This window comes from Lagopus muta, chromosome 3 (assembly GCF_023343835.1).
Source record: "Lagopus muta isolate bLagMut1 chromosome 3, bLagMut1 primary, whole genome shotgun sequence".
NCBI classification, from domain to species: Eukaryota; Metazoa; Chordata; class Aves; order Galliformes; family Phasianidae; genus Lagopus; species Lagopus muta.
This window is the reverse complement of record NC_064435.1, coordinates 56,531,826-56,556,166: the sequence shown is the minus strand read 5'-3', so window position 1 is coordinate 56,556,166 and position 24,341 is coordinate 56,531,826. Positions and strand designations below refer to the sequence as shown.

At 38.8% G+C, this 24,341-nt stretch overlaps 1 protein-coding gene across 3 annotated transcripts; it reads left to right on the top strand.

Moving 5' to 3' along the window:
* The first annotated feature begins 315 nt into the window (after positions 1 to 315).
* On the top strand, positions 316 to 23,991 carry FBXO15 (F-box protein 15). Of its 3 annotated transcripts, none has more exons than XM_048939320.1 (10): positions 316 to 399; positions 4,379 to 4,492; positions 6,292 to 6,396; positions 10,081 to 10,323; positions 10,593 to 10,802; positions 10,955 to 11,084; positions 13,408 to 13,490; positions 14,639 to 14,784; positions 20,275 to 20,399; positions 23,335 to 23,991. In XM_048939320.1, coding segments are annotated over exons 1-10 (1,428 nt in total). In that variant the 5' UTR covers positions 316 to 397; the 3' UTR covers positions 23,605 to 23,991. The 3 variants fall into 3 exon arrangements, with proteins under 3 accessions (XP_048795277.1, XP_048795276.1, XP_048795278.1); XM_048939319.1 differs by lacking the exon at positions 316 to 399 and adding an exon at positions 2,491 to 2,719 and having other exon boundaries at positions 23,335 to 23,990; XM_048939321.1 differs by lacking the exon at positions 316 to 399 and adding an exon at positions 2,800 to 3,188 and having other exon boundaries at positions 23,335 to 23,989.
* The last annotated feature ends 350 nt before the right edge of the window (positions 23,992 to 24,341 follow it).

The window sequence follows — 24,341 nt, the reverse complement described above, 5'->3', positions numbered from 1 at the left end:
CGCCCGCCATGCTCAGCGCCCTGCCCGCCCCGGGGCGGAGCCCGCCGCTCCGCCGCCGTAGTCTGCAGCCTGTTGGCAGCGTGCTGCTTGTGTGCCCGGCCTCCTGCGCTCTCTCTTTTCCCTGTTAGCGCCAGCGAGACAGGGAGCAGAGGGTCTTGCGTGTGTGGGAGCGATGTATTTGGTATTTCAGCCAGTAAACAAAGTCACAGAATGGTTTGGATCGGAAGCGCTTTCAAAGCCCACCCAAATCCACCCCGTGCCGTGGGCAGGGCTACTGGTGCAGCTCAGCTGCCCAGGACCCCATCCAACCTGGCCTTGAGCACTTCCAGGATGGGGTACCACAGCTTCCCTGGGCAGCTGTGCCAGCGCCTCACCGCACTCTGAGTTTCTTCCTAACATGTAAGTCTCTGCTCTCTTACTGTAAAGCGATTCCCCCTTATCCTGTTACTATTAACCCTTGTAAAAAGCCAGTACCCTTTCTGCCTTTAAGCTCCTCTCAAGTATTGGAAAGCCACAATGAGGTCTCCCCAGAGCCTTCTCTTCTCCAAGTTAAACAAGCCGAACTCCCTCAGCTTTTCTTCATAGGAGATGCTCCAGCACTCTGATTGCAGCCCTCCTCTGGACCTGCTCAAACAGCTCTGCACTCTCCCTGTGCTGGAAGCCCTAGGTCTGGACTCAGTACTCCAGATGGGGCCTCATGAAGGCAGAACAGAGGGGGATGATTCCCTCCCTCTTCCTGATGCCAGCCCTCTTTTGATGCAGCCCAGGATACAGTTGGTGCTCCAGGCTGCAAGTGCACACTGCTGGCTTATGTCCAGCTTTCTGTCCACCAGGACCCCCAAGTCCCACTCCACAGGACTGCTCTTACTGAGCTCTTCTCTCCATCTGTACACATATCTGGGATCGCCAAATTCCAGAATATCTAAAAAAATCTCCGCTCCTGCTTCTTAGGGAATGTATTGTTGATATAGGGCGTGAGAATAATTTCTGGTGCAAATAGAAGTTAGTCAAGCTGTTCTATAAGACTGAGTTGACATGGTGGAAAGAAGGGAAGCCATTCAGAGGGACCTCAACAGACTTGAAAGGTGAGTCTGGGTGAACCTAATGAGGTTAAAGACAGCAAAGGACTTTTGCTTTTTGCTTTGACTTTTGCACTTGGGCAGGAGGAATCCCGGACATTTACACAGACTGGAAGGAGCAGTCCTTGAGAGCAGCCCTGCAGAGAAGGACCTGGGGGTCCTGATGGATGAAAAACTTAACATGAGCCAGCAATGTGCCCTTGCAGCTCAGAAAGCAAATGGTATCCTGGGCTCCATCAGAAGAGGGGTGGTCAGCAGGGACAGGGAGGTGATTGTCCCCCTCTATTCTGATCTTGTGGGGCCCCATCTGGAATACTGTATCCAGGTCTGGAGCTCCCTGTACAAGAAAGATAGGGAGCTGTTGGAGAGGGTCCAGAGGAGGGCCACAAAGATGATCAGGGGGCTGAAGCACCTCCCCTACCAAGACAGGCTGAGGGAGCTGGGCTTGTTCAGCCTGGAGAAAAGAAGGCTGTGGGGTGACCTCATTGCAGCCTTTCAGTACCTAAATGGAGCCTACAAACTTGAGGGAATCTACTCTTTGAAAGGGTATTTAATAGCAGGACAAGGGAAAATGATTTTAAGTTGAGGGAGGGAAGATTTATGTTGGATGTCAGGGGGAAGTTCTTTACTATGAGAGTGGTGAGGTGCTGGAACAGGCTGCCCAGAGAGGTTGTGGATGCCCCGTCCGTGGAGGTGTTCAAGGCCAGGTTGGATGAGGCCCTGGGAAGCCTTGTCTACTATTGAATGGGGAGGTTGGTGGCCCTGCATGTGGCAGGGGGGTTGAAGCTTGATGATCCTTGAGGTCCCTTCCAACTTGGGCCATTCTGTGACTGAGTTCAAATATTTGTTCCGTTTGGAGGAGAGGAGGCTCAGAGGAGACCTTATTGCTCTCTGAAACTACGGGAAAGGAGGCTGTAGTAAGATGCAGGTTGGCCTTGCACGTAACAGTGATAGGGTAAGAGCAAATGGCTTCAAGTTCTGCCAGGGGATGTTCAGGTTAGATGTTAGGAAGAAATCCTTCTCATAAGGAGCGGTGCTGCAATGGCACAGGCTGCCCAGGGAGGTGGTGGATGCCCCATCCACGGAGGTGTTCAGAACCTTGTGGATGTGGCACTGAGGGACGTGGTCAGTTGGGACGGGCTGACGCTTGGACTAGACGGTCTTAAAGTATTTTCCATGATGATGATTATGTGATTCTATGACTTCAGAGCCCATTTTACTGCTCTGTGAAGCATCTGTAAGAGGCACTGTAACAACAGTGTTTAATAACCCCAGCGCATTTGCCGTACCAGTACATACCAGACCCACAGAGAGCCCGGCGTTACGCTTTCCTTCAGACCTCGATTTGGGTGCTCAGATCGCCGCGGTCGACACAGCGCGGATCCCGAGCCTGCGAGCTCTCGTTGCCATTCAAAACCAACTCTGTACGAGGTGTAGCCGCTGGCGGCTCCGCCCTACCCCACCTTGGAGCGCGGCGCTCCCCACCTCGCACCGCGCAAACCGGCTGCCATGGCGGTAGCCCGCGGCTCGGCCCTGCTGCAATGCGGCCGCGGAGCGGCCCCTGCTCCAGCCGGGCTTGGGCGGCTGTGTTCCTTTACCTCGGTTGCCGCCTCTCGGTCCGGCCGGGCCGCCGTGCTCAGGTAATGGCCTCCCTGCTCGGTCTAAGAGGCCGCCGAGGGTTGTCTGTTCCCCAGGGCTGCCCCTGGCACTTCTCCAATCGTCTGCGGCGGCGTGGGTCGTTATCCTTTCCGTTGTTTCCTCTTGGAAACGCAGTCTGTGAGGTTCTTAGGGGGCTTTGTGGCAGATGTGCGTGTTGGAGGTCATGTAATAGATGGGAGGATTTCTCTGTGGAATTTGTACTGAAGCCTACGGCACCAAGTTCAGAAGCAGGGTTGAGAAGACGTATTTCTACTAACGCTGTTGTGTAGTTCATTCCTCCCCTGTAGTTCATGTTGCTTGTTCATTCCTCCCCAATTAACCTGTAAACAGAAGGGCCCGCCTTTCAAGAAGCCTTTGGAGTTGTTAGCGGAGGAGCAAAGCAGAAGTCAGAGTGTTGCTGTCATTGGTGTTTATCTACACCTATACTGCTACATTTGGAGAAGGAGACAGGTGCTGTCACTACTCTCAGCTTCCTCTGTGTTTTCTAAAGTAGGATTGTTCCCTGGCCAGCTGCAAAACAATAAAGGGCAACGTTCACATTGCAAATACTACAGGGTATACAAGTGAAAATACTGATACAAGACTGAGTTCTACAAATTGAAAGCTAGCGGAACAGCAGTTGAGGTTGTTGTGCCTCTAGGGTAGAGCCTCTCCGTTGGCAGAGAGGGAATTCAGCTGCTGTTGAACAGAATTTGGCTCTCAATCCTTTTAATGGCTCTTGAATAGTGCAGTTTGTTACAAACTGATTCACAGTGGTACTTAATCTCATTTTTGAAATGTACTTGATAATAATAACGCACATCCGTGAAACATTTACTTGACCTTCAGGGTGTATTTGACATCTGGTTACTTTTTTGTTGCTATTAATGTTGGTAATCTGTTAGAGTTTGGCATCCAAACTGAAATATGTATGTTTTTGTGTAATATTTCTAACAATTCCATCCAAAAATATGCAAGTAATTTGAAGTTTGTTTGTAAGGTTTTGTGTTAGACGTATGCAAAATTGCTTTTTTTTTTTTTAATTAAAAGAAAGTAATTTCTGTCCAAATTAATTTGTATTACTGAGCAATAAAAACACTAGTACCTTCTGTTGAACTATCGCCTGCAGTGTTGCAGTATTTTAATAGGTGAAAACCTGCAATGAGAGTGTAGCTTTGTTTCAAATATGGTTCTGTTTTACAGTCAAGGGAACTCTTTTTGAGCCTTGACAACTTTTGAGAAAATCTCTAAGTATTGTTCTATTTGTTATTTTAGTAAAGCTGTATCGTTCAGAAATGTCTGTAGAATAATGCTGCAAACCAGAAGATTAACGCAGTGAGTTTGACTTAGTGTAGGGGCCTGTTTGGAGCTTGATTCTGGTGCCAACAGTCATGTGGCTGTCTAATAGATAGGAACACGCCATCAAATGCAATTTGGTTTGGTGGAGATCTGACTACTATGAGATTAATCACAGGAGAGAGTCCTGAGTTTGAATCTGCCATCTTCCTGATGTTAGGCATTTTAACTTGGTGATAATTGTTCAGATTATTTGATAATAATGAGTTACCATGTATTCCGTTTTACCTCAGCTGAGATGTGTGTGCCCAATATGTGTATTTCTTCATTGCATAATGATGTGACTAAGAGCTTTTATTTTATAGGAATATGTCACAGAGCTTTGCTGCTGGATCTAGGAAATATTCTGAAACTGTAAATGTCGACAGTCTGTGTTGGACACCTCCCATAAATTCAAAACCTAGTGTGTGCATTGAAAAGTAAGTATATCTTCAGTTTAAGAGAGGTAGAGTGCTTGCAGGCTATAAACCATCTTAAATTTATTAAGTTTGTGCATTGGACATGTCAGATGCTCAGAGTTGAAGAGATTTGCTTTCCTGACCTTCTGTGCTAACATTCTGATATTCTACTCCATATCCCTAAGTTCCCATGAAGTATGTAGGTCTTCTAAATGATATCAAGCCACGTTTTCCAAGTCATACAAAGCCTTTAGTAAATCCTTTGCAAATCAGGGAATGTGATGATCCTTAAAAATAAAACAGTGTTACTGTGTTACATAAAGAAAAGCCAACTTGGAGTAAAACTTCTGATGTTGTTTTTGATACTTACTGGTTTTTGTAGGGAGCCGAAATGGTGGAGTGAGGGGAAGGAAAATAGCTGCTGCAGTTGTGCTCCAAAGTAAATGCTTCTCTCCTTACTTGACACTGAAAGAGCACTTATTAATTATTTTGTTTTTGAGAATCTTTCAAGTTTCTACAAAAATACCTAAGAATATTTTTCATGAAGGATTGTTTCTTTGTTCCTTTGTTTCATGTATTTTTCAGCCTTCTGTGTTAGCCTTTCTTCTGTTTTTCATTGTATAACCAGTTCAATCCCTTGAACAGTGTTATTAGTTTGATATGAAAGGTGAGGAAAAAAAGCTTCCTTCAAAGGAAAAATAATGTGGGTGTAGAAGCTACTGTTAAGAACTCTAGATCAAACATATTACTTTAAACAATTTGTAGCTTTTCAAGAGATCATTTCTAAGTTTTCTCTGGAATAAATGCATTAGCTGTTTTGAATTGACACGGTTTGAATCCTTTTACTTAAATAACCATGCAAGTTTTGTCATGCTTGCTTCTCTTTCAGTACAACTAAATTTTTTAGTTTTAATACACACTGTGGAGTACTGGCATTATTATACTTATATGCTTGAAATCTGCATATATACATATATATATGGAATAAAGTGTTATAAATTTTTTTTTTTTGGTGGTTTTGATATTCTCATACTGCCATGCTCTAAAAAGTAAGAGTATAAAATACTTTTTAAAATTTATTTAATAAACTCTGTGCTGTTACCAGATACTACGGTAAGGGTTCAGGGTTTCTGTCTGTCAAAGTAAAAAATCATAGTGTCCTATCTCCAGGCTGTGTGTTCATTTGTACTTAGACTGCAGGAAAATCAGTGCATGTGGAATTTTGCAACTGGCAGCTGCAGTTCAGCAAGCCGCCTGATGGAAAATTAATGTTTTCATGCTTTTGCACAACTCTTATTTTGAAGTTCACATCTTTCTGTTAGCATAAATTAGAGTTGTGTGAGGCTTCAGAGCACACATGATTTGAATATTTTGATGAGATATAGCATGATCCCACTGTTGGACTGGGACGTTTCTATGCAGGTGCATCCTGCCAGCACAGTCGGGATGGATGGGTATACACAGTTGTGGTGGATGTTCATGGATTAAATTGTAAAATCACTGTTAGAAGTGAGAGACTGAATGAGGTAGTTTTGTGTCAAACTGGGTTAAAGTTCAATGAAGACGCAAACCCAAAACTTCATGCAATGTCTTATACCACTTTATTAGGTTGTTAGAAACTGTTGAAAGTGAATATGTTAGATCAAAGATGAATTGGAACCCAAACTCTGCATATTAATTCTTGAGGTGAGGCTTGGTCTTGGGGCTCAAGATGGAGTTTTGTTCCCCTTTTACTCCAGTTTAGTGTTAAAGTTCTTTGCTATTTCCATTTCTGGTACTTGCGGACAAATCTAACCGGGTTTGTTTCTTCTGTTTTCCAGCATACCATCAGAAATGCTGATAAAGGTATTTTCCTATTTGGATGCTGTATCCCTGCTGCACGTTGCTTGTGTGAATAAGCGCTTCTATCAGCTGGCCAGTGATAAGTAAGGAAAGTGTGCTAGTCTCACCTGTACATTAGTTGAGTTTACATGAGTTACTAGTCTTTCTAATCTAGTTTCACTGATGCCAGAGCACTGATGAATGGTACCCACTGGCAATTACTCTGCTGAAAGTGTATTGCATCACTCACAGTACAATATGTTGTATGGAATTTTAGCTATGCGTGCCCTATTAACTTTAGTGGGAATTATCAGGCAAAACCTAAATATAATGCTTTGAAATGTTATTTTTTTGTAAAAATTGCATTTATTTCTGTTTGTATTCATAAGCACCTGCACTGGGTCGTTAGCTCAGGCAGTCCTTAGTGGTGTATAGATAGTAGCTTTGTGGAATTAAGCTTTTATAACTGTAGAAGTCCAACTTCTTTAGCTCTTTTTTTTTGGTCTGTTTGCAGAGGATTTGGCTTAGTCAAGTGATTGACTGGTGGCCTTTATCTGTTGCTGTCTATCCAATTTTGGTGACTTTTAAATGAAAGGCCAGACATAAGTATTGGTGACTGTCTTGTTATTGTTTATACTGAGCTAATTTCAACATGACTTTATGAAGGGATCAAGAGCTTTTGTTTGTACAGGTAAATAGAATACCTAGGAATCATTTTTGTCCCCAGGATTCTGCTGCATTAGTATTATTTAAATGAGAAACATCTCTTCCTATACAGTAAGCTGCTACAGCTAATAGTCATCTGTATTTCACTTATTTGCCAAAATTTGGTCAGTTAACCTTTAGAACTTATGAATTTCAAGTGAAGGTCATAATCCAGATTTACTTTTTTTGTGGCTGTCAGCATGTGCATACATGTAAAAATTGTATAGTTAACACAAGTAATGTATCTTAATGTGCTTTTTCAACTTCAGAGTAGTAAAACAGGATTAAACTGTTGTAATTTGTCTGTTTCCATCTCAGCATTTCCATTTTCTAATCTCAGCAATGATTGCTATATGGATGAAAATATGATTTGAGGATAAGTTGCTTTTCTTTATGGAGGAGACCGTTTGGTTCAGTAAGACTGGGTCACTTCTTTCTGTTCGATTTCTATGGGCCTTCCTGAGTCCCTGAATCTTTTGGTGCATTAAGAGAAATGTCAACTATGACGAATCTGGTCTTTTCTTGGGCAGAGTATCTTCTTGAGAATAGCTTTGCTGTCCTGGATGTACTTACTGTTAAGCAGGTTCAATGGCTCTTGACACAGCTGAGCTATCAGTCTTTCAGTATGGTGCATCTGTGATGCCCAGTGCTGTGTTTTGTTTTTGGGCTCTTCACATCTCCATTCCTTGGAATCGAAGTGTTCAATATAACCGTTGAAGCCAGGGAAATGTTTCTGTCCCCTCTTTCTGCCCTACCCCCACGCTCAACATGTAGTAGTTCTCTTTCCTTTCTGTCATGTGATATTTGATCATTGGTAGAAGGTAACTGTACAATGTGATCTAAGAAGATAGAGCACCAGAAGATCTTTCAGATTTGCCTAGACCATTTTGCCAGTGTGGCCAAGTGATGAATGACAGCATGTGTCTGATTCTGGCGCTTGAGTTAGCATGAAGAGATTGAGTTGGTTTATTGTGATAGTGTCGGATAAGAGATCTTGAGGTGAATGCTGTTCTTAACACTATGAGGCAAAAGCCACATGTAATCTGCTGTCAGAGGCAAATTCATGCTTCCTTGTTGGATGTCTTTAGGATTTCTGAGACTGATAGGTAGGTAGTTCCTGGGGTCATCCTTTTTGCCCTTCTTAAGAATGGTTATAATGTTGCCTTTTTTTTCAGTTGCCAGAGACTTCATCTAACCGCCATGACTTTTTCAAGTATGGTTGAGAGTGTCTTGCTGACTACATCAGCCAATTCCCTCTGATCTCTGGGATACATGTCCTCCGGAGCCAAAGACATGTGGATGTTAAAGTTCCTCAGGTGATCACGAACCTGATCTTTGTTCACAACAGGAGGGATGTAGCTTCCCCAGCCCCCTCCTTCCAAATCTCTCACTCGAGGGCTGTGTGACAAGCAGTTATCAGAGAAGATCAAGGCAAAAAATTTGATTACCTCAGCCTTCTTGTCTTGTCATTTTTGGTTTTCAATACTGAAATGTTTGGTGTTTTTTTAAATGAGATTGTTCTCAGTAGTGCTTTTTCTCTCCCTGACCTGGCTGTTAACCTTTTTTTACCATTCACAGAAGCTTATGTTGAGAAGCTGTGAGGTCTATGCGTTATTTCTTCATCAGTAACAGAGTCTGATTAAAGGCATGTTGAGGCTTATTCTCAGCTAGGAAAATTGGAAGGGTTTTCTTGGGTTGGAGGTAGAGGAATACATTCAGTCCTTGAATGCTTTAATAATTCCTGAAGGAGGGAGAAGAAGTGCATTGCAAAGCACATTAGAGTAAGTTTGTCCTGAGGTTAAGTGAGATTTGGCAAAGGTAATGTTGCAGATAAATCACTGAGAATTTCTCTCTTGAGAATTTGATTTCTGCTATTAGTTTTCTTTAGCAGTTATGTAGACTTTGTGAGTTCAGAATTAGCAGTCTAATTGGCAACAGTAATTTGCAGATTATTGTTTGAGTTCGTCTAACATCTTGTACTCAGTATCTCTGTACTACCCTAGAGATAATTGAGAGCTGGGAAAGAAATAAATCCTCTTGCCTTTCCTAACAGAAAAGAGGTGAATCTGTCATTCCTCTTGGGTAATTCTTTGATCTTGGTATCCAGAGCTCTTGGGGAAAAAAAAAATGCAGACGGGTTTGACTTGTCATTGGTATTTCCATCATATATAAGTGAAAAGCTTTGAGCAGTCTGGATTGTATTTCTTCAGTAACTTTTTTTCACTGGTTATTTTTCTTTGAGGAGAATGCATCATTGTTTGGGGGTGGAATTTTCAAAAGCAACTACTTAAACTTATACAGTTTTCATTTAAGTCATGGTATGCCTATGTTGTCTTTGGATTCTACCTTCTCAGGAAGACAGACAAGACTTTTTTCTTTCATTCCTGTTGATAACTTTTTCTCAAATCTGAATGTATTATTTTTTAATATCTGCTCAGTGACTTTAAAGGAAGAAAGTAGCAGTATAAAGCAAAGGAAGACTTAAAAATCGCTTATCTATTGTGTTATTGAAAGGCAAAGCACAGTGGAAAGTCCAAGATAAAGATTCTACTTTTTAGAGCACTATCCTAACGTTTTCTCTTAATGTATTTGTGATATTTATCAACCTTGCTGGCAAATTTTATGAATGTATTGGGTAACTTTTTTTTTTTTTGCTGTGGAAGAGCAGGAAGTTCTAAGTAGATCTCACTTATACTGTAGAAGAAAAAGTATATTCAAAGAGTCTGTATCCTCTGAGATGGCCTCATAAGCTCATAAGGCATGCTTACTGACATCTACCATCTTTTAGCATTGAGATTTACACTTGATATGAGCTATTCAGAGATCATCATATGGAAAACTGTCAAACCTGTGCCTTTGCAATAACCAGTATATGGGAGGCTACACATTCATGTCCTCTTTAAACTTAGATTTAGATTAAGCCCCATTTGCTGATACTCTGGGACTTCATATTTTCTACCAACATTATGCTCAGTGATAACCGAGATCTGCCTGTGTAAATGGACTTTCTATTGTATTGCTGAAGTGACTTGATGGTTACTGCTTATAATTAAGTAACTTCCTCTGTGTTCTTTTTTTTCCAGTGGAATCTGGCTGAAAATCTATTTCAGTTGTTTTCCAGCAAAACGGAGAATCTGGAAAAATGAGTTTTTACGGATGGAAACTGTTCCTTCGAGCTGTGCTGTTGTAGAGGATAGAAAGCCTGGATACTGGAAGAAAGAATACATCTTGAAACAAATAGCTGCTGTCAAAACTAGAGTAATGCAACTTGTTAAACCTGTAGATCCATGTACAGGTCTTCCATGTGAAAACCAAAAAGCTATAAAGTAAGCAATGCCTTGTCACAAAAGACGTTTACTCAAGAAAAATGTACAGAATGTTAATGGCTTTGCAAAGCTGAGGAAATGTGAAAATAGATCTATAAAATGCACGTTGTGTTGTGAAGGTACAACTATAGCCTATGAATGATTTAAATGAATAGCAATTAATTCAAATTTAGAAATATTATTGTAAGCATAGTTACTTTGAGAACCTTTGTGAATGCTTTGTTTGTTTTTCTAAACACTCCTGTTCTTTCTCCATCCCTGAATAACAGAGCCTCTGGCTTGAGTTGGATAATTGTTCTAAAGGACAAAAATGGAAAGGAACACGTGATGGAGAAGGCACACCTATCATTTAAGCACACGTCTGTTAGTATATTTTGGTATGGTACAGGTTGGCCATGCTTAGACGTTCTGTCAACTCTAAAATTATTTGGAGTTATACCACTGCTTCCTGGCCAAAGCGCTGCTTCCAGCAAGAATGGGTGAGTTTTAGCATAGGATTTTTGACATTTTTATTGTTGTTACTTGTTGATAATGACGCTGTAGGAGCGATCCTAATTTGTTTCTTTCCTAGAAAGTCTATCTGTATTATGTCTGTAATCTTGTTACTATATTCTGTGTGTTCTTATCACAGTCCTCGTCGACGTTCCTTAATTGCTGAGTATTCTCTCTCTCACCTGACTGAAAGCAGTGTAGCAGTTGCATCTGATAACCTTGTCCAACTCTTCAGTTTGAATCCAGGACTTGTTGTTGGACTGTGGAAGGTAAGGAAACATTTTGCTTTTTAGTTTTATTGCATCTTTTCTGTTTATTTATTTATTTACTTACTTTGGATTTTAGAGCTCTTGTCTAAACTAAAAGCAGGAAAATACAGGTAGAAACAGTCATTTGATCATTTACTGTACTCTAAAAAGCAGTCACAAGTGTATCTGTACTTCCCAAACAAAAAAGCCTCTAAGTTAAGAACTGTTTTATATCAATGTATTAGATACTGTAAAGACATTATTTCTGTGTTCCGTTGTATTTATTTTGCAGTCATTGTATGTCAATTTTTGATTACTCAAAGACATTTTAAATAGCAGAGTTTTGAGGATGACAGTGCTTCGCAGCCCCTGTACTCACTACTTGACCTGTTCCTTTCAATTTAAGGCAATACTTTCCTACAAAGCACCTTGGAAGCCAATTGCTTCCCTTGGTCTACATCACCAAGTAATTGTATCCTATTCTTAGCAGTGGTAAGGCTGTAAGTAGTGCTCTTGTGGGGATGCTCTGTGATATTCAGTGTCTAACTAAAGTATCTACATTAAGGGGTTAGTCTCCGTGAACTGTACGTAGAGATGAGCATCTTTTAGAGAGCAGGGTAAAACCTCTAAAGCAGATATCTGCTTAGAAGGAATCTGCATCTTCGCACTGGATAGCTATGTTGGGACCCAGGTGTCTTCCTGAAGTGGTTTAAAGCAAGATTCTGTGAAAGTCTGGTTCAAACATTCTGCTCTTGGGTTGAGTTCAGGAGCGGCAGCCATTCCTTGTTCCCCCTGCCATGGCTATGAGGTAGATTTAATTACACTCTTTAGCACTGGCAAGGAGCTTTGCTCAGGGAGGCTATGAACAGTAACTCAGAACTATTTTTATTTTCAGCTGGGAACTCTTGCTATCTCAAATACACACAATTACCAGAGAGGTACTGTTTAAAACCACAGAAAGAATGCTTCGCTATTACTTAAAGGAGTCAGTTTCCTAGAAATCTTGGGGCTGGCTGACATCTGCAAGCCTGATACTGACTTTCTTAATCTTTGAAAAGCTCAAATAACTAAACAACAATTTCCTTTGATATTCAGATGTTATTTAGTAGATTGGTGCCTCTGTGTTGTTGTCCCTACGGTTGTGTTGATATGTTAGCTCTTCCTGTGCTTGGAAGAAGAACTTCAGCACCTGGAAATGGTTTAGATATAAGTTCCACAAATGTGTTAACAATTGATTGTCACGTTCTAATACATTTTTCCTGCTTAATCTTTGAGCAGCTGCTCTTGCTTGCTATGTGGGCAGAGTAACCATAGGCAGTTAGTTGTAGATTAATGTAATAGTCATAGATGCCCGACATCTTGGTTTTTAGACATAGCTTGGCAACAGAACAGAAATGGTTGATGCTAGTTGTCTTGACTACCAAAAACAGGTTATGTGGGCTTTCTGGTATTTGGAAAGAGGAAGATGGGGAGATGCCGTGACTAATGAATCTATCTTATTATATCTTCTATAGTTTTAATTTTACACTACAAAAGTATGAGTATAGCTAAAAAAATTTGTGATTGGGGGTGTAATTTTCTATTTGGTGACCCAGAGAGATGAAAACAATAGTGGACTGCTTTTTAGGAGTATAATAGAATGCTGACAGTGAACACTTTTACCACTGATGTGTATGCAAATATGTGACTTAAAAATGCATTTTTCTTAATAAAGTGAGAGGTAGAATCTTTGTGTTCTCTAATTCTGCAAGTAAAATATATATCTTTGGCTCTGTTTAGTTCTCAACACAAACTTTAATTTTTCTTTGAGCTATTCAGCCTATCGAATGTATGTCTTACCATTTTTCCAGTAGTATACAATCTAGTGAAGACATCTAGGGTTTTACTTTGAAATTCAGTTTTTCTGTTGAATAGCTCCGTAAACACTGATGTTTACCCTCTTTGCAAATAGTTCCTTATGGATGTAAAGCTTGATGCTTAGGTATTCAGTAGCTGAGAGTAAGGTCTATTTAATTCTTCTTAGGTATCCTCCTTGAAGTGGTAAGTAGGTGCTAGAGAGGTAAGATTCACAAATTGTTGATGCTAAGTTTTGCCTTGGCAGAGCTAGTTTCCTTGCTTTTCCCCATGAAGCAGGAGTGCAGTGATCTTTTACATACATTCTGTACTCTTATGAAAAGAGTAGCAGTTATAGGAGTATTTGTTCATGTGTTAAATGGTGCCATTATTACAATAACAGGCAGGGTAATAAGCAGCAGCATTTATCAATGAATTTTAATGCTCAGGAAGACCTTGTAAAAAAGAGTGTTTCCAGATGAAAATGCACCTACTTTAATTATCTTTGCAGGAAAGTAATGAAATTGCTTTTGTTATGGTGAGTCTTCATTATCATCAACTTCTTGAGAGAAGTGCTTTGGGTTCTGCAAAAGTGTAAGTTTGTTTTTTTTTGTTTTCTTTTTCCCCTTCTTTGTGGGCAATAAAGATAACCTTATGAGTAAAACTTTTAGTTTTCCAATTAGAATTGGTTGCTGATAAGAGTTTGTATTTAGGCAGTAATTGACCATTCTTGTTCAATAGAAACAAGTTAGGGTGACTATATACAAAGGTACAGAAGTATTTTTCTACTGAAATGTTGCCATTGTTATGCTGTTAAGGAAATAATTCAGTCATACAAGTATTTGCTATTTTGAAAAAGTTAGAATTATTCTCTTTCTCCAAATACTTTCTCCCTTTTCACATGCAGGCCTTTCATTTCCTCCTCTCAGGAGACCTAAAAGAAGACATTTTAGGGTGTGGGAAAATAATTTTAAAGTATAGTATAGTATATTGGTAAGGTGCCTTTCAGTCTGGTCGTAAAGGTGACTGAATTTCCTATTAAGTGTTTTCTTCCTGTGTAAATAATATCTAGAAATGGTTTGAAATGGTAAGAACATTTTTAGCTGTTGCAGATTATTTTAGAGATTTGTTTTCCCCTCCTCCCACCTGCTCAACTTGCGGCTCAGACAGAGTTGTACATGCTAGTGGTAGTCTTGCATGCCTGCTACAACTTGGTATGACTTTTTTTTTTTTTTTTTCATTTAAGGTAAGACTTAATATGATCTCTCTGAACAGCAAAAGGACACTATGTAGGATTTGCTCAGGAATTTGGGCTCTACTGATCATTTGTGTGCAATAGTTTAGTAGTCACAGACAATAACTGATATTCTGGAGAAGTCTGTCTCTCACTGGCTTTTAGATTTGTAATTAAAACGATGCATTTTTCATCTTATGTGAACAAGTCTGTATTTAGGAGTGTTGCAGATGTCTCTTTTAAAGTCGACTCTTGTATTTTCTGCCTTTGGCTAGACTGGACAGTTTACTAATAAACTGTTAAAGAAACATGATGAACTGGAGATGTTTGACTTTCAAAAGTACTGGCAAAAAAAAAAAACAAATAGGTATCTTCCAAATTTTTTTTTTTTTCTCATAACTTCTCCAAAATTATCCTCTCAGTGTAGGCTATATATTGTATCTCTTTGTATTAAATTCTTCCCTGTTGCTTAACTCAGTTGCTTTTTTTTTTCTTTTTGACTTAACAGTCAGTATGTTCTTCAACCTGATAAACCTGTGCTGGATGATATTGACCCGGAATATGGACTGCATGACTACGACCTACATCTTGATATGCACGGTGGAAAGCATACTTACATGTGTGGAACATTCAAGAGTCTCTTCTGCAGAAAAGGTTGAATTCACAGAACAGTAATGTCTGTTTATAAAATTATCTCTACTGCTATGTTTTCCCTCTTGTATTCAGTTTACCTCTGGTGAGGGAAGAAACTGATATTAATTTTTAGAGCGAACTGTAATTTTTTGTTGCATTATTTCTTTATATTTGCATGGTGTTTCATATGGTTTTGTAAGCTTGCTCTGTGTGAAGTCTGTCTGCTATTACATTAACATATGTTGGGCCTGAGCTGTACGTTCTGTAGATGATCGGGATGCTTTCATTTGGTTCAGTGCAGTGGCACAGCTTTTTGCTCAGGTTGATGTTCTTGCCTACTCTTATAATGGACCTACTTGTGCAACCTGGTGTAGGGAACCTGCTTTGGCAGCGGGGTTGGACTCGATCTCTGGAGCACCCCTATGATTCTGTGATTCTGTGACAGTGAGGTTCTTCTCAGACAGTCTGGAGACATGCTTCTGTAGAATTCTTCTCAAGCAAACTGTAGGTACATGGAAGGATGCATGTGTAAATGTATTTATAAGATATTCTTCAGACTTAAAGATTTACAGCTTTTATGTAGGTCAGTTTAAGGTTGCCCGTTCTGCCATTCTTTTTTGTGTGTGTGTGTGTATTAAAAATTTTCCTTGATTATTTTTAACTATATTGTATTTTTTAATTCTTTTTTTTTTTTTTTCTTTTAATAGGGTTGTTTATATTCAACCCAAATTAATAATTCACTAAGGTTTTGCAAAACCACATGGATAATCTTTCTTTTGGCTTGGCTTTAACACTGCCCTGCCTACAGCTGCACAGCTGTTTGACAGCAGCAGGAGTCTCTGGGATCAAGTGGTTCTCTAAGAATCCTCCTGGAGTGACTGTTACATTCCTGAGTAAGTTTTACCAGCAAAGATCTCTTCTGCTGGCATCTTTCATTCACAATATAAGTTAATCTGGTGACAGAGCCCTTTCTGTTTATTTTTTCATCCTGCATATTATTCAGTTACAACAATGCCAACAGATTCTGTGAAGCTGGCCAGAGATGTGTTTTTCTTGGAGACAGTTACTACTGAGTATTTTTATATATGCATGTTTGTAAGTAAATATTGTAACGTGTTAAAGCTAAGCATTAACGATTTAATATGCCCACTGAACTCTCCATTGACAAATGCATGAACAGTGAAACTGCAGAAAATATAAATACTCGCTCGTTTGTTGCATAAAATTCTGTTTTTCTGCCATTTTTTTCTTTTTAAATAGAAGGTCCTGCCTAATCTCATCCTTTCCCTAGCCCACAAAGCAAATGTGTTGGTTTAAAATGCAGAAGATAATTACTTAGTCAAGCTTGAAATCGTTTTTCATAAATCTCAGATCTTAAAGAATAAGACACTATGAATTAATTATTACTTCTTACTGTTTTTCTAATAAGGATACCAACATGCCTTCTGTTGATTTCTGAAAATACTGTGTTTAAAGAAGACAGCAGAGGGCACTGTTATCAGGCTTGACTGTTCTGCAGTGTTGGAAGAACTCAAATGTAGACTGCAGGCTTTTGTGTAGCATGCACTGTTGTAGTCCTTTGAATTTGAAACGTTTGAAACATACACATTTTCAGATTCCCTAAAAGGTCCAAGCTTGAAATAAAGAAACATGAGGGAGATTAAACTTCAGTGAATTTTTATCCACGTAGCAATAGAAATCTCTACTGAGATGCTACAGGAATCCTCTTTATACCTTTAGAAGATTTTTTTTTTTTTTTTTTTTTGATGTGAATTGGCCAGGGAATGTGGGTGGCTGTTTTTCTATTTTTTTTTTCCCTGCTTGTTTCTGAAGTAAATGCCATGTTTTATTGTCTAAAATGAAAATCCGCGGCTCCTAGCTGTCCAGCTGCAAAAGATAAAGCAATATGTGGCACATCTACTTTATTGGTATTACTTTTTTGCTACTTAGAAGTTATAAGAAGCTATAAAGAAAGGAGCTGAGTTTCTGATGCCATCTAACTTTGATAGTTAGAGAATGTTTTATGATCACTAGTATTTTCTTGTCTGTTTTGACTTTGTGTCCTTTGAATGCATGAGGAAGTCACTCCATTCTGCTCTCAGAGGATATCAGCCAGCTGAAGCTGTGGTTCTGCAGGCAAATAAGCTCATCTGTCATCTTCCATGTAGTTGTACAGTAATTCCTTTTGGAAAATGCTTGGTTTCCTCCTTAGTTTCTGTTTGAAAATAATATAGTGAGGCGGTTTATGGCTCTCTGCTGTAACATAGCTTCACAGTGATTTGTTGTCTTTCTTTTTGCTCTTTCTAGTTAAGGTGGTGCTTCAGAAAGTATAGGTGAGTCCAAGCCTGTATTTCATGGTTTGAACTTTGTTTTTTGGTTCTGTTTAACAACAGTCATTTCTATTTCCATGGGGTGATTCTGAAGAATGGAGGATTCCAACATAGTGAGAAGTCTTGTGTTATCTTAAAATTCTCTACCCATCCAGACTTATCTTAAAATTATGAATATGATGTGCTAGAGGCAGTTTTTACAACCTGAAGCACAGAACATTTTTCAGATGTCATACTGAAGTTTTACTTAGTTACCTTTTTTACATTGTGAAGCTGTAGACACTGCTGCGTTACCAGCAGAATAACTTCTGGGTACTGCAGAATAACTGTTTTATTTGTTCTAATTGCTTTATTTATCAGCTTTTCATTAGTATCCAATAATGCTGTGTTCATTCTTGCTTCTCTGTGTCCAATTCTTTCTGCAAAATTCATAGCATTAAATTAAAAAAGTTATATTGCACTTCAGTGAACCATGTGGATGTACTAAGTGTGATTTCAGGTTTTGTTTTGTTTTTGTTATTTTTTTAGTTCATACTTGTGCTGCAGTAGCTAGCTTTTTCAGCACCCTGTTTTGGCTGTTGTTTACCATTTTATTTTGTTTCCTTATGTTTAAACAGAATCACTAACACATTACTGTTGACAGGTACTGTAGGAGGAATATGCTAAAAGATTTCAAATTGAATGTATTAGAAAACTTTCCTTGTTTTCAGAAACCTGTGACAAATTTTTACATCTGACTCATGCAAAAATCATGAATAGTGCATCTAGCTTTTAAATAAACATTCTTGAAATGTATTTACCTAGCTCTTCAACTCTTCAAGGATAGCTTTGTAGCCCTATGGTGGCCTGAGCTTCGGTTTTGTAGTTTATTAATGCTCATTGTCACTTGATGTGTTGTGCCTTGAAAATGTAATAAGGTGATTTTGTGTGTGTGTGTGTGTGTGTGTGTGTGCTTGTAAGATTTGTTTGTAAAATATTGCATTGTGTGTTTGGAATTTTTTCACTTGACCTTGAGGATTGATTTGTGAATTTAAGTTATTTCAGCACTGTAAGGCATGTTGTGGCCACCAGAATTGGTGAAACACAGCATTGTCTATGAAAATAACATTGTCATCATTTACAGTTAAGACCTGCTTAACAAACTCACTTGGCCACGTAGGCACTCATAAGTGCCTATGAACTATTGAGTTATTTCTTTCTTTCCCTGAGGTTTGACTACATGACATATGTTCTCTATGTTGGTATTCCCTTGATTTGGAAATACTTATGCCCTATAACCTGTACTGACTAAAAGACTGCTCAGCTGCTATACCTGTCTTGCATAATCTAAACTGTGACTATTATGAGGGGGCCAATGAAACAAATGATAGATCAGTTTTAAGAGAGCCCTGTCAGCTTGTCTTCTCCATATTCCCCTGGATATGTTTGATATTCCTTGCTCTGCCTTTTGTTTCCTTTCTTATCTGACTGGGATGAGGAAGGTGATGTACTATTAGAAGTTATCAAGTAGTCAAAGTGTTAAGTACATTTGCTTTCTTACGGCTATGAGCATAGGGGTGGAACTTTTATACCTTAAAAAAAAAAAAAAAAAAAGTTTTAAAATTGAAAGAAATGACCCATATGTGTCAGCCTTCAGATTCCTGTTCTGTTCTGCCTCTTTCCATCTTGATTTGTGGTTGAGATGTGTCTGCAACAGGGAATTACTAAGTTACGCCTTACCAATTGGCCTATGCACTACTTCAGGTTATAAATGTTGTGCAACAGTGGCGATATCCTGGGCTTCATTAATTTATTAGTGGTGCATTTTTTTCAGTCTGTCTTTATTCCATTAAAATTTTCTTTTGTTTTGAATAAGTGAGAAGAATGGCTGCTTCTGTTCAAATCTGAATTGTGGATAACTGAATAGCCCTTCGAAAAAATGCTTGTTGACTGATGTTATTTTACATTTCCTTTATAAAAGCTCATCTTTAAGTGTGGGCTTTTAATGTTCACTCTGTAGAGCCTGAATATTTATCTTGAATGAAATCTTGTCATTGGATTTGATTTACTGAAGTTGGGAACTGAATCACTTGGGTAGGTACCAGGTATACTTAGCAGGTTTTTTTTTCATGTTGAACTGGAACCTGGATGGGAATTCTGCTTGTTTTTCCTCTTTGGGTTTTCTAATGGGACTTCACTACAAGGATAATGGATGTCTTGCCAGGAGTGATGCATTTTGCCTGGAGACATGCGCTGGCTAAATAGTCAGGCCCGCAGCATGGTAGTCCTCAGCACAAAGTCTAGTTGGGAGTCAGTAGTGGAGCAACACAGTGATCAGTATGGGTTCCAGTCTTATTTAATATCTTTAAAAATGATCTAGTGTTTCTTTAGAAGCTTGCTAATGGCAGAAAACTAGGGTGGAGTGACAGATTCTTTCTCTGATCGTTTTGCTGCCATCCAGAAGAACCTCAACACATGACATTTAGACTCAAGACATGTGAAGCTCTGCACGTGATTCAAGGCATCAGTACTTACTGGATGCCACCAAGCAGTTTTACAGAAAATAATCTGAGGGTCCTTGTGGGCACCAAGCTGAACATAAGGCAGCAATATGCCTTTCTTGCTAAGAAGGCTAATGGTATCCTAGGTTGCATTGATCAAAACACTGCCAGCAGGTGGAGGGAAGTGACCCTTTCCCTCTTCTCTGCTCTAATGAGGCCACACATGGACTGCTGTGTTTGGTAGCAGTGTTTCCTGCTTTTCAGGAAGCAGAGAAATAATAATAGTAAACAAAAATGAAGGGAAGATATTTAATCGCTTATTTCATGTATTACACGTTAACCTTGACTTCTGGGGCAGGCAGTGATGGAGGCACTTGCTGCACATGACTGACATTAAACATGAAGTGTATTCCTTGCATCTTGCATAACTCCTTTAGGTAGCCATCAGATCTGTATACTCAAAATTTTTTTTAGCTGCTGTTTCTGCTTTGGATCATGGCATCAAAGCTCTGAATTGTGACTTAAATTCTCTGTGATGTGCTGGGTAGTTAGCTGGTGGTGTATGTCTGAGTTGCTTTATAGGTGAGGAGGTGGCAACTAAAGGTACAGAGGGAAGTAGAAAGAGAAGAAAAAATATTTGTAGCGTGTTTGATTTGGTTTTATTTGTGGAAGTATAATGTTATGTATGTTAATATTTTCAGGTGACATTGAAAATGGATATTTGAAGCTCACAGTTGTAAGCTTAAAGGATAACGCAAAGCACATACCTCTTATTGGGACAGTTGGCTTATCCTGGGAAACAGCTGCCTTTAAAGGCATTGTAAAGGTCAGTCAGAAATACTTCTCATTTCTGGAAATGTTCATGTCTAAATAGGATTATGTATATATGTTCTAAATAAGATATTATTTAAAAAATTTTGGTTTAGAGAATAGAATGCATGATAGACCCATTATGCGTGTTTGCTGATGATTGCAATGCTTTTGACACAACAAACGTGCTGTGTCTGACTAGCAGTGCTTGGAAGCATTGGACCAACAAGGCACTGCAGATGTGCAAGTGCCTTTCTTTCTCCTTGCAAGCAATAAATCTTGAACCTTGGGGAAATACTGTTATGTTGCAGCATGTATGTGCAATGAAAGTTAGAAACTTTTGAAGAACACTGAAACGCCAGTGCACACTGTCAGAAAATACAGCCTGCGTTCAGTCAGAATTTAGCTCTTGAGTCATGCAAAGGGGATCAGCTGGATTAAAAAACTGTATTATAGAGGACTTCTCTTTTGTTTTCCTGTATAAAATTCCTAAAAGAATGGTTTTGAAGAAAGATCAAATGCAGTTGTGTAGACTTTGCAGTAGTGGAGGCGCATGTTTCTAAATGCACTTCAGCTGCTTTGAAATTTCGGAAGAACCAAAATTCCTGCGAGTCCTACTATAAAATAATTTTGTTCAACATTTTATTTCAGTTTTGACATTTACTTTGAAAAGAGTAAAGCAATTAATAAAACTGCTCTTCTCCTAATCCTGCATAAAGGTGGAATGAGGCACTGCTTGATAGCATAGTGGTTTGTTCATAGGCATTAACATAAACCACTGTTTATGTCAAGCAGCTTTCCTGTGCAATGAAGAGTGCAAACTTTATCTTAAAATGTAGTAACCAATGTGTATCTGTTGAGAAGATTAACTAGAATTGAGCTTGAATTAAAGTTTCCATCCAGTCTTTTCTTTCTAATTATTTGTAGCAGTTTTTTCCCTTGTTTACATGGTGACTGTGATGTTCAGTCGCTTATTTTTCCCTCAGTTTGTACCAAACTATTTTGAATTAGGTGTTTTCAAAAGAACTACAAATCCTTCTCCTCTTGCTGTTAATAAGAATACTGTATGTTATAGTAGAAGGAATTCTAGCTGAGGTAATATTTCTTAAGACAATTCTGTCCTTTGTATTTGCAACATAAGTTATTCTGAATATTTGCTTTTAGGAAAAAAATAAATATGAGTCTTTTTTTAAATGCCTCATTTTATGCTGAGAGCTTGCTCATGTTGACACATAGCTGTGGGTAGAATTCAATTTAGCTTTTAACATAAATCTCTAAAATTCTTAAAACAAGTGAAGGCCAAATAAAATCAGTGACAAGAGCAGAGTATGACGCTATTTTGAATTTATTTGAAGTTCATCTGATATTCTAAGAAAGAAAGCAAGCTTTCTTTGGTATGGCTGGATATTTGTTCTGAAAACAAGTTATTGAATTACGTGAACACATGGAGAAAGAAGAGCTACCAATGGTCAGGGTCACCCTGCTTTACTTTTCACGTTTGGCCTTTGAAATGTAAAGTGTCAGATTAGAAAATAGTAATTCTTAGAATTGCAGAACCATCCAGTTGCAAAAGACCTTTGAGATTATCAAGTGCAAGGATCAACCTGACCTACCATTCCCGTCTCTAAGCCATGTCCTCAGAATATACTGCATCTTCTGAGCCTTCTCCTTTATCTCAGTAGCAATTGTAAACACAGAGCCACTGTGTAAAATATCCACCAGATTTTATAAAGGTAAGAGCAGAAGCTCGGTCCACTAACAGTGACTTGAACACTGCTGATACCATCTCAGTAGGGAGGTGGGTCTCTTACAGTACATATTTTTCCCTAGGATTCACTTGAGACTACTGTGTGTCAAGTGGTAATTATACCTAATATAAGTTATTAAATGATCATCAAATTTAGTTTGAATTGTATATTCTCAGTTTAGTCTGTATTAACAAGCTTAAGGAAGCTCTGTATCTCATTTAAGGTTTTGCCAACTGCTCTGTGTTGTTTGTTTGAAGTACAATAACACTGAAGAAATTGTTAAAGCAACAGAAACACAGCTATATAGTACTGAGAAATAAAGCATTCCAAATAATTTCTTGACATGGAATGTGCGATGTTGTGTTGGTTATGCTTTTGGAACAAATGATGCTTCTGGAAATAATGCATATTTACAACGTAATTAAGACAGGCTGATTCACTTAATGATTCAGAATTGCTGAGAATAGGTAACAACTGATGGTAACAATAATAAGCAAGCTGCGTGCTTTTCAGGCACATAAATAAAACCTTCACTTTTCAAGTGCCCCAGAATTGGCATCCTGATTTTAGCCTTAGAAAGTGATGCAACTGTGTAGTGTTCTAAGGAAATATTTTTCAAGAAATTTTTAACAGGAAGAATTATTTGGAGGGCAGAACAATGTATTAAAATAATACCTTTTTGGGAATTGATGCTTGCAGCCATAGAGAAAGTCGCCTTTCCATTATAGCTGGCAAATAGAGTAATTGTCTGTGTTGGCTGCCTGAAGGGTGATTTCGTTGTGTGTTTTTGCAAGGATTGCTGCATTCATGGAAGTTGAGACTTTAGTTTGAACTTAAGTTTATTTCTCACATTGAAAGGATTATCTCTTTTTTTGAACCTCAGACTTTAAAGGCTTAAAAAGTCTTCAAGAAACAACATCTGCTTTAGGGTGGCAGTGCTACCTTCTGTTTTGCAATTTTTTGATGCTTTGAGTTTTTTTGATGCTTGTATGATGCAAATTTGATTTCTGTAAGAAATCTCTAAGTAAGTACCTTGGTTTGTGGTAATCAATGAAAGATTATCAGTTATATTTTTGAATTTTTTTCCTTCATTCCAAAACTTACTGTCTACTGAAACCTTTTGTATTTCTCCCTAAAATCAGGGATAGAACTGTTTACTGTGCCTTGGTGTAGGAAAGTAATCTCTTCTGCTTTTCTTTGTAGGACTGTTACATGATGGATGTTACTGTCTTGGATGAAACTCAAAAACCCTTCTGGTGTTTCAGTGCCCCAGTTTGCATGGAACTCTCCTCCAAAGTGTCCAACCTTTATGATTATATGGGTCATATCTATACCACAGTCTATGCAGATTCAGAAGGTAAAGTCTGTGCTGAGTTGGTGTGGTTGGAAGAAACCAAAGAGTATTTCATAGTCAGTCTCGTTCTTTACATAAGCACTGAAAAGGTTAATAATTGGTATGGAACAAAGTACTGACATAATTATATTGTTGCTTTCCTTGCTTTAAAATAATAATAATAAAGTGAACCCTGTGTATTTCATGTTTAAAATTTAATGTGAATGGGTAATACTATTTGCAAGTTTTGCACTTTTGGCTTTTCATTAACAAGTAAAATTGCGTACATCTGTTAATTGACATTGGATAAATTGAAGAGGGACATTGATAAAAAATTGTGGGTTTTTTTTTCCTGTTAAACATCACATTGTTAGCCTGTTGCTGGTACTGTACACATTGAAAATATTTTTAGGAATAATTTTTTTTATAGACACCTTTGAGTATAGTTAATAAATTACTTCTTGTGAGAGCCATACTGTGAAGAAGCTCTACCTTATTTAAGATGCACGGGATTTGAGAGCATTCACTGTTAACTTCCGTGGTGGTTTCATACTAATATGCAGTTAAGCTCCACCGTGCCACTCTCTCACTCTCTCTTTTCTCCCCTGTTCTGTTGAAGAAACTCATGGGTTAAGGGCAGAGAAATCACTCACCGGTTACTATCACGGGCAGAAAGGACTCTGAATAGGGAGATGAGTGTAATTTATTGTCCACTACTGGCAGTCTAAAGCTGCGAGAGCTAAAAGCAAACTAAAAACACCTTCCCCCTCCACACCAGCTCCTTCTACCTCTACCCCTCATGCTACACAGGACAATAGAGAAGAGGGGCTGTGGTCAGTCTGTAGTGCTTTCTCTGCCACTCCTCTGTGGTTACTCT